This window comes from Rhipicephalus microplus, chromosome X, assembly GCF_043290135.1.
Source record: "Rhipicephalus microplus isolate Deutch F79 chromosome X, USDA_Rmic, whole genome shotgun sequence".
Lineage (NCBI taxonomy): Eukaryota > Metazoa > Arthropoda > Arachnida > Ixodida > Ixodidae > Rhipicephalus > Rhipicephalus microplus.
In genome coordinates, this window is record NC_134710.1 from 255,057,135 (window position 1) to 255,076,266 (window position 19,132).

At 41.0% G+C, this 19,132-nt stretch overlaps 1 protein-coding gene across 4 annotated transcripts in view; it reads right to left on the minus strand.

Moving 5' to 3' along the window:
* The window catches only part of alpha-Spec (alpha spectrin), a 173,566-nt gene that overhangs the window by 152,755 nt on the left and 1,679 nt on the right, over positions 1-19,132 (minus strand). For all 4 annotated transcript variants that reach the window (XM_037414135.2, XM_037414132.2, XM_037414133.2 and 1 more), the window contains exons 2-3: positions 5,349-5,632; positions 2,691-2,816 (exon numbers count right to left, since the gene is read on the minus strand). In XM_037414135.2, coding sequence (XP_037270032.1) covers positions 2,691-2,816; positions 5,349-5,591 — 369 coding nt within the window. In that variant the 5' untranslated portion in view covers positions 5,592-5,632. The remainder of the gene's footprint in view (positions 1-2,690; positions 2,817-5,348; positions 5,633-19,132) is intronic.

Genomic DNA, 19,132 nt, shown 5'->3' on the forward strand with positions numbered 1-19,132 from the left:
CACTGCAGATGACATACAACAGCGCAAATTCTGAGAACAGCATTGTTTACACAGACAATGCAATTTTGACCTGCATGCCAACTGTCTGTAGTTTTATGGCCCTAGCTACAGTAAAATCTCATAAACTTTACGCTTAGCAATTCATGACTGCCATTAACACTATGATACAGTGGCACCTCGATTATGCAACTTTCAGGGGACCATGCAAAGCCGTTGCATAATCTAGGCGTCGTATAATAAAAAAAAAACTAAGAATATAGGCTGTGGCACTCAGCCTTGCCCAAAAATTGGGTGAAGACCGTCTGAACAAACCCACGGTATGACCTTGTGCCTCTGCAAGGAAGGTTGATTAAATTATTCTTGCCAGGTGGCAGCTAATAGCAGCGTCACTTAGTTAAAAGATGTGCAAGCGAATCTATTCTTAACCTCAAAAAAAAAAAATCGAAACTAACGCGCATCTTTCTACCGATAAATGCAGTCTAAAAATTGGCTACGCGTGAAAGCGAAACCAAAACCGCTTTGCCAACAGCCTCCCAATAGACAGGTCTGACACAGTGTCATCGCTATGACATAATGACGACAGACCACAGGTTTACGTAGAATGGCTTCATGCACGACTGAAATGTGCGCATTATAATTTGTTGCCTTGGGAAGTGCAACTGGTGGTGTCCCACTGTTATTATGAATGTTGACGTCAAATGAAAGCAATTTCGCATGGCGAAAATACCTGCGTCGTACCCTTATGCCTGTGCAAGACTTGACTGCAACAAAGGCAGGAGATCAGCTGTGTGTTGACCAAGAAAAGTTTCCATGGACCAAAAACGTGAAAATATCAATTTTTCGGCCGGTTGAAGCTACTCTGTGTGGATAAAGCTTGACTAGGTAACGACCCCAGATATGTATGCACGCGATCAAGGTGTATGGAGAAGCTCATGAACTTCCGGGAAAATAAATTTTACATTCTAAGATCCTGTCTCACTCTCTACCTTTCCAACAAATGCACTATATCTATGGGGATCTTGCCAGGACCGAACAGATTCGTCAAAAAATGTGGGTTGTCTCGAAACCGAAGGACTTATAATCGAAGTTCCATTGTATACAGGATTGTTGCTAGCGAGCATGCTTTCACTAGTACAGATGTGGCATTCAGTAGTTATGTTTTGACACCACAAAATGCAAGCGAAGTATTACAAGCATGATAAAAACTGTTGAAGATAAACAGTAATCCTATGGCAGTCTGCATGTTAATATTTTTTTAATGCGGAATAATGTGCATGCTGCCACCAAACTTGCCAGACCAAATGCAATAGCAGCACACAACACAATGTAGCCATTGATTTAGATGTGGGGTTTAAAACAAAATGTAGCCAGGAAGCTCACTTCTAGCCAGCGAGAAGAAAGGAAAGCTCCTTCCAATTGTAAATGTTTTAGTATTTTAAAGGCACTTCTAAAATACCCATAAAAGCTTAGCAATTTACATTAGGTAGCCCATATGAAACAAAGTGTAGTAATTAGAAATTCTTTGGCCAATACAATGGACTCCCAAAACCAAACCTGAAGGAACCATGAAAATATGTTCCATTTAACAAGAGTTTCGTTTACTGAGAGATGTACAAGGTTGCAGAATACCAGCACCAAACCAATCTTGACAGAAGCACTAGTGCCATTTAAGGGGGCAGACTGGTCAGACATTTTCTTGTTTATTTCTTCAGTGATCTTGATCAAATTGCACTGGATTGTGCTTTTTTTTTCTTCTGATCTCAAATAATTAGTTTTCCTGTAACTCATCTTGTTCCTGAGATAACTTAATTTCACCCTTTATTGTTCAAGGGCACCATAAAAAAGTGCCTAATTAAAAGTGATATTTAAGATATGCCAACATAGACTAATAACGACAGATTGAAAGTATGCAAGAGTTTTTTTCTTGTTATTAAGCCTTTCTTAGTTATTTTACAGCAAAATGAACTATCTTCAAAATCAGTTGGAATTGTGTAATAATTTTGATGAGTAATTAATTTAAAAGGCTTGTGCTCTAAATTCTGCACCCATACTTGCATTCTACACACATATAGGTGTCCATTGCAAGAAGAATTATTGTTGTACCTGCCCAAGCTAGAGAGATATTGAGGCCTTAAAATTGAACAGTCGTAAATTTACTTTTTTGAAAAAAATGAAAAAAAAAAACTGAAAACACAGTCTTCAAAAAGCAACAATCATGGTTTGCATGTTTTGCAAACCTAATAAAAGTGCTGATAAATTTGCAGCAGAGCTTCTAGGACAGGTGCTGGCAAATTATAAAGAAGCCTCAAAGTCTGTGCCCCATGTTATTGCAGGTTCAACATGTTAACAGCACCAGGAATCTTGACAGTTAGCATGACATTACAAAAAAATTACCACTTCCTGGTGTGAAAATTTGCAGAGATACTTGCAGAAACCAAATGCATTAATTATAAAAAGTGAATTTTTTTGTGTCACTTTTTGGTCCCAAAGACCAGTCTGCCCACTTAAGCAGCAGTTTCGTTTAACAGATTTTCATTTACCGAGGTTCTACTGCATGTTATTTATTACTACTGAATGATCCCAAAATATTTAAGTATGAATTTCTAATAGGTCAAGACACTTAAAACTATACTGCAAACAAGCACGCCAGCTATAACGCATAGCACTGACCAACTGAAATCATATCATACCTTGATCTTTTCCGATTCGAAATGACCATAGCCAATCATCTCCATTCCAGTATTGTCGAGTACAACGATGGCATTGCCATGAGCAGCAACTTCTGCTTCGAAAGCTTGATGCTTCTGAATTTTGGCCTGCAAAAAGGAAAGTAACGAATATGCAGCTTCACAGGAATAGTATAAATTACAAATTTTGTGCCTAATGCGATGTGTTACAGATGAACCTCGTATAGGCAGAGTGACACTAATTACTAGAGATAAAGCAGCAACACTGCAAAGAGTAAATATTCTGCTGACAGCAGCTATGTGCTCTTTGGGTATATTTACTATAACATGAGACAACTGCTGCATCACCAGACAACAGGTAATCAGCATGCAGTGACATAGTCAGCCATGCATAGTACAGTCCTTAATAGCATAGATTGACAGGGTTGGCTGCTCACCTCTCAATTATGTAAGCAGCAATGTAACTTCTAGGACTGATTGATATGTGGGGTTTAACGTCCCAAAACCACTATATGATTATGAGAGACGCCGTAGTGGAGGACTCCGGAAATTTAGACCACCTGGGGTTCTTTAACGTGCACCCAAATCTGAGCACACGGGCCTACAACATTTCCGCCTCCATCGGAAATGCAGCCGCCGCAGCCGGGATTCGAACCCGCGCCCTGCGGGTGTAACTTCTAGGACTGCCCAGCTATGTGCATGCATTGGCTTTCTATTTTCGGTTTTATGGTTTGCACAACAATGTGTCAACATATCAGCAGCAATATCAGTATTTTTAAGTATACTACTGTAACTGGAATATCTTCAGGATAATGTATATATTGCTACGGGCCCCAGAGATAAGCACTACAGGGAAAGCTATGTTTCGTGATATACCATGCTGACTGGGCTCCATCTTGTGAACCTTTCTTCGAGTGCTGTATATACATTCCAAATATAACCTTAAATGCCTTTTTCCTCGTAACGCCATTTTTAAAAACTGGAAAATGTTCAACCTTTCAAATTGCCATATGGATGCTTAGAATATGATAGCCTTTGCAAGAAGTCATTGGCGATTGCATTTAAAAACTTATGCTCCCAACATAACTCTCAAACGTATCTTGATAAAACATCTAAAATTTTCGCCCAGTATAACAGTTTTGAAGTGAATTTTCTGTTACTAAGATGCAACTGAATTTTTCACTTTAAGTTGCTGTCAGCACTACTGCAAGAATAAAGTGCTTTGTTCATGTAAGTGCCCCAAGGGTACTATTCCATAACGTTGCTTTATTATTAATGGCAAGCTTCAACTCACTGGCATTATTTGAGACACCAAAAGAGCATCAGTTTTCGTTTCCTTGGCATGTAGAGATTATGTTTGCACACTGGAGCCAGGAAATACTTGTGTAATCAAACTCTCATGTGCTAAACAGAAAACTATTTTACTTTAAAGTTTTCATTCCTCAGCATCTTCTAGCCAGCCCCGCTGCATTATCATGACGAGTCAATACAGTTTACTCGAATTTCATACTCCATCCTTCATGCAACCAAATCTTTGAGTCACTGGATGACAATTTACTCAGTTTTACTCATAACAGCATACGACAGAAGTGCTGCAAGTAGGTGGCAAGGTGCTGTCCCCATGTGATTTAGACTTGTTGACACATCCCTATGAAACTGCCCTCTTGCAATCAAAAATGAAAGTAGTCTGTTAAAGGGGCCCTACAACGCTTCCTTTCAAATAACCATTGGATGGATCCACCGAAGGAGTTTATTGCACGACAAATTTACCACCCAGAAAATTTTTAGATTCTTTCAAGTACGAGTGAAATCGGAGATTTGTTGCTCGCTGTAGTAGCTTTCTTGTCTTGTCCCGACAAATGCACTGGAAGCTAAGCAGGGAGGGATGGCATGAAGGGAAGTTAGTGACGTGCACATCATGAGCTTGAGCATATTTATTTTTTCTTTTGGACGCATGGCACCTCCAGCTGAGAGCGCTGTGCACACGGGCACATTGTGGCCTTTTGTAGCAGGCACAGTTACTAAGCAGCCCACATGGCCTTCAAGACTGTCATTCCAGCGATGCAGGCGGCGCCATGTAGCCGTGCTCCAAAGCTGTCACACAGTGATAATCTGCGATGCAGTCAGTGACGCAGTTCGGTCTCTCAGTTTATAAACCAATGAATGCGTTTTCATGCTCTCCGATGCTGAAGTGCACGCTCGCAACATCACCGTCTTGTCCGCCATTTCGAAGTACCGTTGTGCCTCTTATGGTCACTGGAATGGTCGAATTGCATGTAGGCCCGATGCTCAAATCGGCCAATGGCCATGAATCAGGGGTGTATCACAGCCGCGTGCTGTGCAGTAATGTTTGGCTTCCATGTTCAAGGGAGTGTCAACTACTGATCGGCAACATTTGCCTGCTCTTGCCAAAAGTGTTGCAGAGCCCCTTTAAGGTAGCAACATAAAAATAGATTGCATTCTCAGGCATTACGATACTCTTATGGTTTTTGACACCAGTGTTCTCATTTAGAGTTACAATACTAAAATTTATAAAATTCTACAAGTACGCCTTTAATAATACAGGGAAGCATCGCTCTGAAGGTATCACCACAAAAGAGCAGCTCTAGTAAGCAATGTCTGAATTTGTTGCCTGAAGATGTGTTGTCCTCTGCCTGTTACCTGAAGATTTGTTGCATCTTTGTAGCTCTCGTCCGAGGCTGCCTGCAGTTTCTCGTGAATCCAAGACTCGAGCTCGTCAGCATCGCGCTTGAAGTACTGGAAGCGGCGAGACTCCTCGAGTCGATCCCTTTTATGGCGGGCCTCACTCTTGAACTGGGAATAACGACCCAGGACCTGCTCACGTCTCTCCTGGATGTCATCCACCGTTTCCAAAATCTTGATGTCCCTTGGTTGGACATCCATGGCTTCCTACGTTTGGTGGCTTCAGCCTGCCAGGGAATCGCCTGAAAGGCAAAAGAATTTTACTCACAAAACTGAGCAAGCACCGCTGCTAATGAGAAGTAAGCAGCCCCAGTGCTGAAACAAAGGTAAGTGCCAAAATGAAAAAATAGCACACGGTGCTTTAAAGGAACAGCAGCAGCAAAATAAGTTAACCAAACTAAATAAAATGGCTACCTGGAATAGCAACAACATGTAGTAAGGATAGATGCTAGGTGCTGTAGAAAACATTAAAGGAGTGGTGCCATCAAATTTCGACACCATAACAAGCCTATCGGTTTCCTCTGTATGCAAGGACATGCATACAGACACACACAAATGGTCGCACACAGCAAGCATTTAAAATATATTTCAACTCTTCCAAAATCTACTTAACAGCTTATTCTCCCGATCGAGGCCTATCGAAAGCGCATCTAGCACCGACATTGCTCCATAAAAAGGGCAACAAAAGTTTTAGTGACATTACACCAGACCTATTGTGAGCATAGGCGTGTGAACGTTTCCCCTTCACAAGGGGTGAAGGTTCATCACAGCATCGCCCTCCCTATTATATATATGTACGGGGCTGATTTGAAGTATGTTTTCAAACAGCCCTTTTTAAGGTAAACACAAAGTCATCAGTTCAAGGACCAAAATCTAAAGATTTCCAAAAAGATGGCAACATACCTTAAACCACTAGCAATTATGCACGTGAAATGTTTTCGAACTTTTTAACTTTCTATGCACTTACTACAAGGTCTAAAGAGAATACGCATAGTAACGTGTGATTGATTGATATGTGGGGTTTAACGTCCCGAAACCACCATATGATTATGAGAGATTCTGTAGTGGAGGGCTCCGGAAATTTCTACCACCTGGGGTTCTTTAACATGCGCCCAAATCTGAGCACACAGGCCTACAACATTTCCGCCTCCATCGAAAATGCAGCCACCGCAGCCGGGATTCGATCCCGCAACCTGCAGGTCAGCAGCCGAGTACCTTAGCCACTAGACCACCGCGGCGGGGCGCATGGCAACGTGTGTGCTTTCTGTAATAGGTGGCTGGCTTTAAACCACGTAGTCATTATGATAATCACATGTTCCGACGCATGATCCCTTGTACCATGCAATAGTACTGCGATATTATATGTATTATGAAGCCTGTATACAGAACATGTATACAGGCATGGAATAATGAAGTGGTTATTGTCTCGCCACACTGAAACTTGCAAGTCAAGCACACTGCTCGGATAACTAATGAACTACAGTGAATTAAAAGAAGTATATGTTTATCCTAGACAAGATCAGCATCATTGAGATGGTTGTTGCATAAACTGTCCTTAAGCATCAACAGATTCTCAAATAGGCTGGCATTCATATGTCAGTTCGGTCTAAGCTCAAAATTGTGAAATGACTCGCCGCCCGAGACAGATTTGGTGCGGCACCTGCCTTGGGACAGAAACTTTCATTAGCAGAGTATGACAACACTGCCTCCGCGATTCTGCCACCACAGCATCCGACGCTTTACCAAATGGGCAAAAAAAAAATAAATAAGAGGATGACCTTAATGTTAAGTATGACGGTCACATGACACCAGTTTTCCACAGAGTGGGTGCCCTCCCAAGCTACAATGTACTTCATTTTGCAGAGCACGAGGCCAGAAGTGTCCTTGTACCTATTTCACCGACAGCTACCCAGCAGCAGCAATTCTCTGCCTCGCACAGCAGCGGCAGATGCTCAATTATTTTCCAAGGGCGTGGTAGATTAAGATGTGCCCAGGGGCCCTTGTAGAGCTTTATGGGGCCACCTTTCGAGATGACTACCCATAAACAAACTAGTGCCAGGTCGGTGTACTCCTCTACCCATTAGAAAAAACCAGTGGGTTCCCGGTCTGCACTGGGAATCAAACTCAGTCCCTCCAGCATTGAAAGTGAACACTCTAACCATGTAGCCACCACTGCCGTTAAAGCGATGTGCCCATGCTTGGCATTGCACAAGTCTTCCTTTCCCCACTAGAAACAGGTCACCTTATTTCACTCATTTCTAACGATTGAGGTGACAAATTGAAATCAGCTTGAAGTCTTCACACAAGAGTGTTAAGACTTCTAATTAACCTCAATCCACTTGACTGGAGCAACCAATAATAGATTATTGATTAATCCTTCCAATATTAGTTTTATGCTTTTTCATTCAACAAACAAAAAACTAGCATTAATTCCTCCCCTTTTTGTCAACTCAGTAACTATTCCTTTAAGTGATCATATGTCATTTTTAGGAGTTATAATGGACACGCATTTCGAATTGCACCAGCGTATCTCTGTAAAAAGATTTCATGCAGTATCAGGGCAATGGTCAAGTCACGAACGCGTTTTCACATTGACACTTTAAAAGCACTGTATGATGCATTCATACACAGCCATCTCAGTTATTGCCTTACATCGTGGGTTAATTCATATTCAGTGCACATTTGGCCGTTAGAGGTAGTGCAAAAACAAAAAAATGCGACTCATAACTTTGGCTTCACGTCAGATGCCATAACATCCTATTTTTTGACCCCCCTCCCCCCCAGCCAGTTTGACACATTACCCACCTCCTAAATGTACGTTTATAATGCACGTGTATTGTTTTCCAAGGTTTTCCTTTGCACCCTTGTTACCGACATTTTCTAGTCCTGTTGAGTAATCCCAATAAAACTAAATTTGCGGTCTCCTATGACCTTTTACTACCTAAAGTTTGCCATAATAATAAAAAAATGAGCATTATTTTTTTATCAACTTCATTATGGAATTCATTTTAATGTTATTTAAAAGACAATGTGCATGAATGTTTTTAAGGCAGAATTGAAAAAATGTTTATTTGATGTATAACTATTGCATTTTATTGATTTCCTATAGTTGTCCTGTTTGTAAACAATTCTTGAAGTGCTAATCTGAACACTTTAAAATGTCCTTGTTACTTGTAGCACTTAAAAAAAAAAGTTCTGTTGTTCGTATTTTAGTTTTTCCTTTGTATTGACATAGGAGGTCCCACCTGAGGTCTGCAACCTTGGGAACTCCTCCTGCATATTTACATTCTATGTATTATATTTCTGACACCAATAAAGAATATCGAGATTGAGATTGTAAAAAGAAGTAATGAGATAACCGTGTGCTGTATAGTATCTCAATATAATTGACAAGTCTTAAAAGTATTTCACTACTGAGATAAAAATACATTTGCCATTGATCTCCATACAGAAATGCACATACTCTAAAGAATCTATAAGATACTATCGCAACACTATTGTATGACTGTACTGCCCAGCCTTGACAGCTAAGCCACAAACATGGGCAATCTAAATAAATGAAAACACCACCAAACTCATAATATTGCACACATGATGAACTAATACGCAAGAAGCCAATTGATGAACTTGTGGTGAGAGCGAAAGCATGGAATTCAGACTTTCGCTTGAGAATATATTTGAGGCATGAACTAGGTACCTGAAGTTAGTGTTGACACAATAAACGATAATCTTACTAATATCATCAAAGAGTGTGCAATGGAATTCGGAGGTACAATCAATAGACAGCAGCAGCAAGCTGCTGCTGCTATGTAGCTGTGCTATGTAGCTCTGGTGTGGGGAACAACTACCAAAACTAACTACAAGAAACTTGTACTTCTACAAAAAAGGGTTCTCCGCATATAATGCAAACACCAAGGAAATTATGCAAACTTGAGGACAGCACCTTTATTTCAAAGATATCATATGCTTCGTGCTGATCAAGTCTACTACATGAAAATATTGCAAATCATATACAGCAAAAAATTGTATGAGCCCAACGAAGGAGCTAGACAACACACTTATCCTATCCGCCAAATCTTACGCCGTCCACAACGAACACGAACAAATTATGGTAAACAAACTTTTACCCGTCAAACAACTTGCATATTAAACAAATTAGAACAAAAGCTTAATTTTAATTGTACAGAAAAAGCATATAAGGTACAAGTTAAAGAAGTGCTAATGCAGGAAAACATACTTTTTGATGATCCTAAAAATACTGATGTTAGCAATGGTAGTAGTCGGGCGAGGGAAATCTTGTACTGTATGTATTTTATTAACTATAAAATATAATGGTATGTATCACATGTCTCTAATGTTCTAGTCTGATTCTTTCCTGAGTGATTGTTATTTAAGTGTGTTATGTAATAAGTATGTTACAAGATTTGTAGTCAGTCAGATTCAATGTAACATGATATGTTTTGGCAGCTATCTTTTCTCTGTTGCTTCTTTTGTTCATGAATTACTGATGCCACGAAAGCTGTTTTTTATTTTTATTTTTTTTATGTACGAACTGTGTACAAGGGTGTTGGGTCCTCTGTCAGGCTATATGCCTTTAGCCCCAACATCCTTTTGTTTCTTGTGTCTTGTACAAGAAAACAGTAAAACAAATTTTGAAATTGAATTGAAGCTGAATTGACACTGGCAAACTATTGCAGGAGACGAAAAATCTCATTAAGAGACGACAAACCATGAAAGCCTCAAATGCAACCGAAAAAATAGTGCTAGAGGAGCTTTTGAAGTTAATCAATAGGTGTAAGGTAGCCGACATCAAAAGGTATAGCATGAAAAGAATTGAGCAGGCTGTAAAAAGCGGCAGAAGCCTAAAAGCTGCATAGGCAAACTTGTGCATAGGCAAAAATCTGCTGTACGCATTAAGGGACAAGGAAAGCAATGTCAAAACCAATATGAATAGGATAGTTCAGGTGATGGAGCAGTTCTAGAGAGAGCTGTACAGAAGCCGATACAACCAGGATGATATCGTAACAAGCTATAATAGCCCAGAAGAATTCAATATCCTACCAGTAACGACATGGGAAGTAAGGAAAGCCCTAGACGAAATGCAGAGGCAAAGCCCCTGGTGAGAATAAGATAACAACGGATCTCCTGAATGGTGGCGAAGAAATTGTGTTAGAAAATCTGGCCACCTTATACACAAAGTGCCTCTTGACGGGAAGGGTAGAAGAATCTTAGAAGAACGCCAACATCATTTTAAACCATAAGAAAGGAGACATCAAGAACTTTAAAAGTTAAAGGCCGATCAGCTTACTATCTGTTCTTTACTAACTATAATAGTTAATATAGTTCAGACGATATTAGAGTTCAATCAAGCAAAAGACCAAGCAAGATTTCGTACAGGCTGCTCCACAATAAACCATAGTCGTCCTATCAATTAGGTAATAGAGGAATGGGCAGCATACAACTAACCCCAATACATAGCTTTTATAGATCACGAGAGGGCATTTGACTCGGTCAAGACATCAGCAGTAATGCAGGCACTACGGAATCGGGGCATCGAGGAACCCTACACAAACATACTGGAAGAAATCTACAGTAGATCCACAGCCACCATAGTTCTCCATGAGGAGAGAGAATCCCAATAAAAAAAGAGTGTAAGGCAGGGAGACAAGATTTCTCCAATGCTATTCACTGCATGTTTACAGGAGGTTTACAGGGCCCTAGATAGGAAAGAGTTAGGAATAAGAGTTAATGGAGAGTATCTCAGTAATTTGCAATTCGCTGATGACATTGCCTTGATGAGTAACTCAGGGGATGAATTACAGCTCATGATTACTGAACTGAACATGAAAAGCAGAAGAGTAGATGTAAAAATTCATTTGCACAAAAGTAAAGTAATGTGCAACAGTCGCGGCGGAAAACAGCACTTTGCGATAAGTGGAGAGACGCAGGAAGTTGTAATGGAATATGTCTATTTAGGAAAGGTAGTAACCGCAGAGCCAAACCATGAGAGTGAAATAACTAGAAGAATAAGGATGGAATGGATCACATTCCACAAGCATTCTCAAATCATGAATGGTAATCTGCCACTAACCCTCAAGAGAAAGGTATATAACAGCTGCATCTTGCCGGTACTTACCTATGGAGCAGAACCTGGAAACTTACAAAAAGGTTTCACCTTAAATTGAGGACAACGCAGCGAGTGCACAAAGACAATGTTAGGTGGGCCGCTGAGATTAAAAAGTTCACAGGTATAATGTTGCAGCAGAAAGCACAACCAAGTTGATTGGCAGATCATGGAAGAGAGGCATTTGCCCTGTAGTGGGCGTAGTCAGGCTGATGATGACTTGTTTATATTTCTTTTGTTAAATTTCTTACTAGTAACATTTTATTGCACGGTTCTGAAACCTGATGGAAGCCTCCCCTTAGGTAATGTTTTCACACCCCCGAGCTGCAATAAGTGAAAAAAAAAAAATTAAACATCAGCAGACGCTCACACTAGGTAGCAAGCCTGCAGTAACTCTGCCATGGGTGGACCCACTGTAACACTATCTCCAGGATCAGCCAGTGCACAACTTTAGGCAGAGAGCCTGCATTACCTTTGCAATGGGTGCACCCAGTATAGCCCTATCTCTGAGATCAGCTGGAGCTCACTTTAGTTGGAGACCCTGCTTTACCTCTGCCATGGGTAGACGCAGTATAGCCCTGTCTCTGGGACCATCCGACATACTTTTCAGCCACAAAAAAGTGAAAATACTTCGATAGAGTCGTCAAGCAAAGCTATTCTTTAAGATAGTGTCAATAGATGTCTTTCACAAACGTGGAAGTGCTTTACTACTGAAGAATGCTAATAGATTATGAAACTGCTCCAGGTGACTTGTATGTCAAGAAAAGTACAGCAGGACTGATGTGTTTTAAATTTAGCGGCCTAATTGTATTACTAAGAGTAAGATATGGTGTAAGATAAGATGAAAAATTAATAAGCCCCAATATGCTACCATATGACAGCCATTACCAAACTAAAGCAGCAGCCTTACTAGTTCAACCCTTCCAATCATAGACCCAAGCCAAGCTTCTATAATGTAGCTTTAGGTTATTGATATCCAATCACAGGTATCGCATAAAACGATGTCGACAGATATTCAGCCCTTTGTAAGTTAGCAACTTGGGAGAAATGAACTCATGAGGTGCAGCTTCTCATTTTCTTCAATGATGCTAGGAAGTTAACTTTTGCTTATATGTACTTTATGCACGGAGGCACCAATCAAAAGCAAATCTTATTTCGAAAACTATATTTTATGCTGATAAAGTGTAATACATGCTATATGTTGGAAATGAATCAGGAACACTAGTGCGCAGTCCATTCCGACCACCCTTTTAAGGTATAAGTGAACCAACCGTAAGAGTGCTTTCGTTAGACAGCCACTGAAGTAACTAAAAATAAATTTACATTTTAATGAAAAATATTGCACCAAATTCTGAAAGCCATATTCACATTTGGGCTATCAGGGATTTCAACATATTACCAAACATTCATAAACAAATAAAACTTTTAAAACTATCCCTTGAGAAAGAGTACATAAATTTTGCATTCGTTGAATTTTAAATTCGTTGAGGCGATAAGGCAAGCAAATGTGATGTAATAGTTTCGACCGTGTGCAGCATTTTTAGCGAGCCCAAAAGCTGTGCAAAAACTATGTACCCAAATTAGTGAAAAGCTTGAGAGAATTGCATAACATCTTATTTTATCCGCCATCCCCCCTTCCCTTTTCATATCACGACAATTTTAGCCGCCGAGGTGAAGTTCAAATCAAACCATTTCGTCCACAAGTTTGTGTGTTGTGGAACACAAGGGGTCGAGAAAGAGTGGAACTATCCACTTAAGAAGCCTCGGGCCCCTGTTTTACAGGGCATACAGCGAAAGCGCACAATACATATACAGTTTTTATGGAACATAACACGTATACTAATGCCACAGAACAATAAATTATAAAAATACTATATAATATGATATTTATATAATAAATTCTTCCAAAATCATGACAACAAAATAAGCTTTCCTTTACATAATTTTTGGGTGAACAATAAAGAAAAACGTAAAATCTAGAAGCGTATCGAACAGAAGCTGTACCCTTTACAAGAAGGAAATTCATTACTCTTTGGTGGCAAAAAACGCTTTGATTGCATGCTTTCAAGTTTTTAAATCATTACCACATTTAATAGTTTTGGAAATGTATGACAAAGCATTTGTTATGTTAACATGATGTGTGAAAATGGCATTTTCCAGATATAATCATTGTAAGCAGTGTCAATAAGCCCTTGTAAGCAGTGTCAATTCGGATAATGTACGAAGTAGTCCTGCTGTATCATGTTTATACTTTCTGGCTGGATTTAATGGGTACAAACTATGAACTGACGTGATATTCTATATGATATACAAGGGTTTTGTGTACGCAGTTTTTGGAACACACTCAATGTGACATAGTGCTTTTTTTTGTAATATAAAGAGTTGGTTGAGGTTAGTTAGCATTGTTGTGCCCCAAACTAGACAGCAATAATTCAAATTTGACAGAATTAGTGCATTGCCACGTCGCGGTGGTCTAGTGGCCAAGGTACTCGGCTGCTGACCCGCAGGTCGCGGGATCGAATCCCAGCTGCGGGGGCTGAATTTCCGATGGAGGCGGAAATGTTGTAGGCCCATGTGCTTAGATTTGGGTGCACGTTAAGGAACCCCAGGTGGTCAAAATTTCCGGAGCCCTCCACTACAGCGTCTCTCATAATCATATGGTGGTTTTGGGACGTTACACTCCACATATCAATCAATCAGAATCGGTGCATTGTAAATATGAAGCTTGACAGCTATTGTCAAGTAGAACTTAAATTTCGCCAATATTCCTACTAACTTAGCTACCTGTGTAACAGTATAATTAGCCTGAATGTCCCAGGATAGATTCTTTTGAAAAAATACACCAAGTGATTTTACCGAGTCTACACGCAGTAATTTCTATACTGCGAGTGTACTAAAGTAAGATACAAAATGGGTGGTTCAAGTGATTAAAGGGGTGAAGATAACGGTTCCCAGCTCGATGCCTCATTTTTTGCAACGGTGTGGCTAGGGTTACGCCCAGACGTAACTAAGCATCGCAATCGTTACGTCCAGACGTAACTATAGCCAGCGCCATTACGTTACGTCTAGACATAACTATAGCCAATGGTAGCGCTACGTCCAGACATAACTACAGTGTCTAGAAATATAGTGCCTAGTGTGCTGAGCGCGGGCTAGGAGATCGCCCCGCAGCTGATGACTGCCGGCGGCGCCCACATGGTGCGCTGCTGTGCGAGTGGGTGCATTTGCGTTCAATCCTTGCGGTCTGCAAGCACTGCAAAGCTTTTAGGAGGCTGATCCGGGCGAGGCCAACTATTATTTTCCTGCATTTTTGGAGTGTTTTTTTACATAATGCTTTATTGTATAAGACCTCTATTGCTTTCACAGTACTGGCACTTTCCAATAGCAAATGAAAATCATTTCGTGGCATACATTTCGCCATTCGAGACTGCCCGCAAAAAAAAAAAAAAAAAGAGGCAGATCCCACGTAACTAGGGAATCAATGCTATGCAAGGAGACACTGTTGTAATTTTTTATTAAGTGAAACATTATGAAGTCTCGCTAAATATATGCAAGAAATTGGATAGTCAACACTGGAACCGGCATTGGCGTTTCACGAACATTTGCCTCTTCTTGCAAGGTATTTCGAAGACCTGGCGTGGCTCTGTAGTAGAATACTTTGTTTTTACGCAGATTGCTTGGCTTCGATTCCTCTGCTAGGACACAAACGTTTATTATTTGCATTCGTAGGGTCAACGTTGCCAATGCCAGCTTAATGCTCATGCTTTATAAAAAGAAGATGTGGCGAGAAAGGTTTGATGGCGTACGTGACGGGATTGTGAAATTATTCATGTCAGGACCAGCGAGTCATATTCATCGAAACCATCTTACTCGCCCACACTAATTTTCGTTTACTCCAAGTTAAGGGGGTGATTGTGAGGGCACCCAGACATATACGATTTGATTGATTAGATAGATAGATAGATAGATAGATAGATAGATAGATAGATAGATGGATGGATGGATGGACGGACGGACGGATAGACGGACAAACGGACAGAGATACGGAGAGACAGACGGACGGAGGGACAGACGGACAGACAGAGACAGACAGATAGGTGCTCAAAGTGGTTGCAGTACGCAAAGAAATTAATTTTAAAAACCATTGACAGTATAACCACCAGAATTATTTTTAAAAATGTGCTTTGTTCTTGAGAGCAAGAATTATCACAGAAGACCCTAAAACACTTACCTCTTAGCCTGCATTCCATTAGGATTAGAGTGAAAAAGAATGATAATATGCCAATGAACAATCTGACACTCGCCGCATATGACACTCAAAACGTTGTTGGAAAGCGAGTCCGGCGTTGAAACAGGAGAAAAACTGTGTGAATGAAATTCGAAAGGGTATTTCAATTTTTTTAAACGGCAATTTCGTTCCCGACACCATTCACCCTAATCCGAAAAGATGGTTCGATGGTGTCGCTCTCAGAATGCTTTTCTCACACGACAGCCTTCAGATTAAGCCTTCAGTCTGCCCTATTGATCCTACTTTTTCATTCAGGAAACCGTGTTGGATTAGTTAGTGCGGGGAACAAAACACCTTTTCCTTGTTCGACCGATAACTTCTTTGACACAGCGGCACAAGACACGTCCTTTCTTTGCATTGCCGCTTAGTTTTTAACATCTCAGGATGTTGCAGTGTACATATGACGCCGTCGAACTTGACAGTAAGTCAGATGGCAGCTGCTGCGCACCGATTTTAAACGTGGCGAGACACCGGCAGCAGCAGAACGAGAGGAATTTCGCGCGTTCGTGCACCCTCTCAACACGCAGCGCCGCTTGTGGCATCTGAGTGCAGTCATCCCATGCGGGGTCACCCTCTCTTGTACGGAATGCGCGCTCAGCACACTAGCCAGCATATTTCTAGACACTGTAACAAAACTATAGCCACTGCTTGTGTTACGTCCACGGTGACGTTCGCATCTGCTGCTGTAACGTTTGGTTCTGCCGTTCGCCGAATTAAGTGATCAGCTCAGATTCACCGATTTATTCGAATAACTTGCGTGTTGAAAGCTGCGTCATTTATTGTGCCGGGCGTTTTTCGCGTATCAGCAGCTCTGTTTAGACAAACCAGCTGACGAGCTTTTGGAAGACATTGCCGGTACCACTCCACCATATCTGGTGCTGCCTTTTCGTTAGCTTTTTTGAAGCGGTCAACAGAGCAATCATGATAGAACCCTGTCCACACTGCGGTTAGTGGTAAACAGTGGCTCTCCAACTGGATGCAAGTGCGGTTTGCGTGCCCATGCTGATGTACAAGACGTTCAATAATGTTACGCCCATACGGTAACAGTAGTTACAGCTGTCCCACGTCGCAACATGTAAATTTGTCGTTGTCCAAAAACCTCATCCGCCTAGGTTTAATGGCGCAGCCCGCGCCAATGTAGTATCTATTAAGGTGTTCTGTGGAAGTATCTCTAAACGTTGGCCCGCGCAGCCTACTTGTAGCGCATTGCTACTTGTAGCAGCCTGTAGCCGCAATATTGGGCTACAGGTGACAGCAGCAATTTTGGAAGATTTATTGTGATTTTAGATACATTATCATGAATAATTCTTGGTTGATCACGTAGTTAGCATGATTTCAGAACCTCTAATTTATTTTGCACTGATATTGAGCATTGATAGCCTGTTTTAGGTCTGTATTGGCCACCGCGCGATCGCGTCAGATCAGACAGTGGGTGGATGACACATACACATGAAATATAGATTAATATAGATTACGGTTATTGTTGAGCGGCAAAAAGACATCCATCTGACTCGTTATATATATATTTTTAGGGGTGTAATAATAAAAACATGAAAAAATTACCTTAGAACACAAAACGACTTGTCACTGAGGCCATAGAGTTTTCTGTGGGAAACTCTTCGACTCTGAGTTAATACACAGACTCTACAGGAAAAGCTCCCAATAGCGCCCATGCTGGGATAACCTCGTGGTGCACTTTCGTCGCTAACACCTACTATTTTGCTGCAGCAGAACTGTACAGTGCTGTAGCAACGCGGTTTTTTGCGTCCGCCGCAGCCACGAAGGCTATGTTCTTTATGAAAAAAAAGAAATATATATATATATATATATATATATATATATATATATATATATATATATAGACAAATTTCACCAGACTTGCGTCACGAAAATGCGATGGCACTGTCTTGGTAGCGAAAAGACTGTCTACCGCAGTTTCTGCTGGGTTTTAAAAAACGGTATGCCGACGAGCTACATAGCAGTTGCAGTTGGATGTGAGTTGCGTCTCACAACTTAGTTTTGTTTGTTGGCGCACATCGCAGCCCTCAGCTACAGTGCCTAGAATATACTTACTAGTGCGCCGACCACCGAGCGTTTCCAATGGGAGACGCTAGCACTGCCGATGATGCCTTCCTCCGAAGGCCACCAGACGGCGACACCCTTGGGGACCGTACTATCCGAGTAGCGGGGCGCACCGTGCGAGAGCACGCGTCGCATGCGCGTCGCTTGCGCTTTGGATGTACTTCGGATGCGAGTTTGTAAACCCAGTCAGTTGCGGTGTGGTTGAGGGGCATTTCTGCTGTTGCGCACATAGCACATGCCTCCGCCTGTCTTTGCCGTGCTTCTTTTCTGAGCGCGTTGTTCACGCTTGCGTCTCTTCACGAAACCGGGATGTCGTCGCAGAAAAGGAGGTGTAAGAAGAGCACCTCTTTTTTTTTTCATATTGTGTGAGTGAATACTGCTCTAACAACGAGCGGATATTATTCAGCGCCCCTGCAGACCCAGAACGCTGAGCCAAATGGGAGAAAAACAAAAAGTGAAAATACCGAAGACGGTAACTGCGGCGGCTGTCGTTAGTGACAAACATTTTAGTGAATTCTACATTTAGCGCTCCTTGCGTTCCTTCAAAATTACAGCCGATGGTGTTATCAGTGCAATTACCCGTGAAAAAGTCAAACCAAAAATTTTTATTCATTTTATTTGCAACTCTCTCGATTTCTTTTCACGGCCAAGATGATTTTTCATTTAAAAAGGTGACGCCGACACCGGCATATCCACGAAATGAGCTCTTTAATGCTGTTGCATTAATATTCATTCTTTTCTTGCACTAGTCGACAATTTCAGCATCTGTACCGGGTGTTTCAATCAGCAAGTCCAAAATCCTCGAAAATGAAGAACATTCGATGTGTGCTGTAGCACTCGTAGCTTATTAGTTATGAAAATAAACTAGTTACGCTTAATGAGTTAAGCTAGCGTCAACGTCAATAGAGTATTGAAGCTCACGCGAAAAACTCATCCTACCTTTGAGCAATAGAAAAATTGGCTTATAATAAATTTGACATAATTAAATCAACCAAATGCCGCGAGTATCACTTAAATTTTATTGAACTTCCTTACAGTTTTCCTTTTTCCTTGAAAACCACGCATATTCATTCATTTATTGGTAATTTTTTATCAAACACTCGATTTCGTGTACCGTATTAATGATAAATAAATAAAATTAAAATGCTTAGTTGGGCTTAAACCAATGTCCTGCACGAGCTGTGTTAGCAGACTACACCACAGGTGCCAATCAGTTTCGACGAGTTTAACCAGCCGGTTTCGTATTGT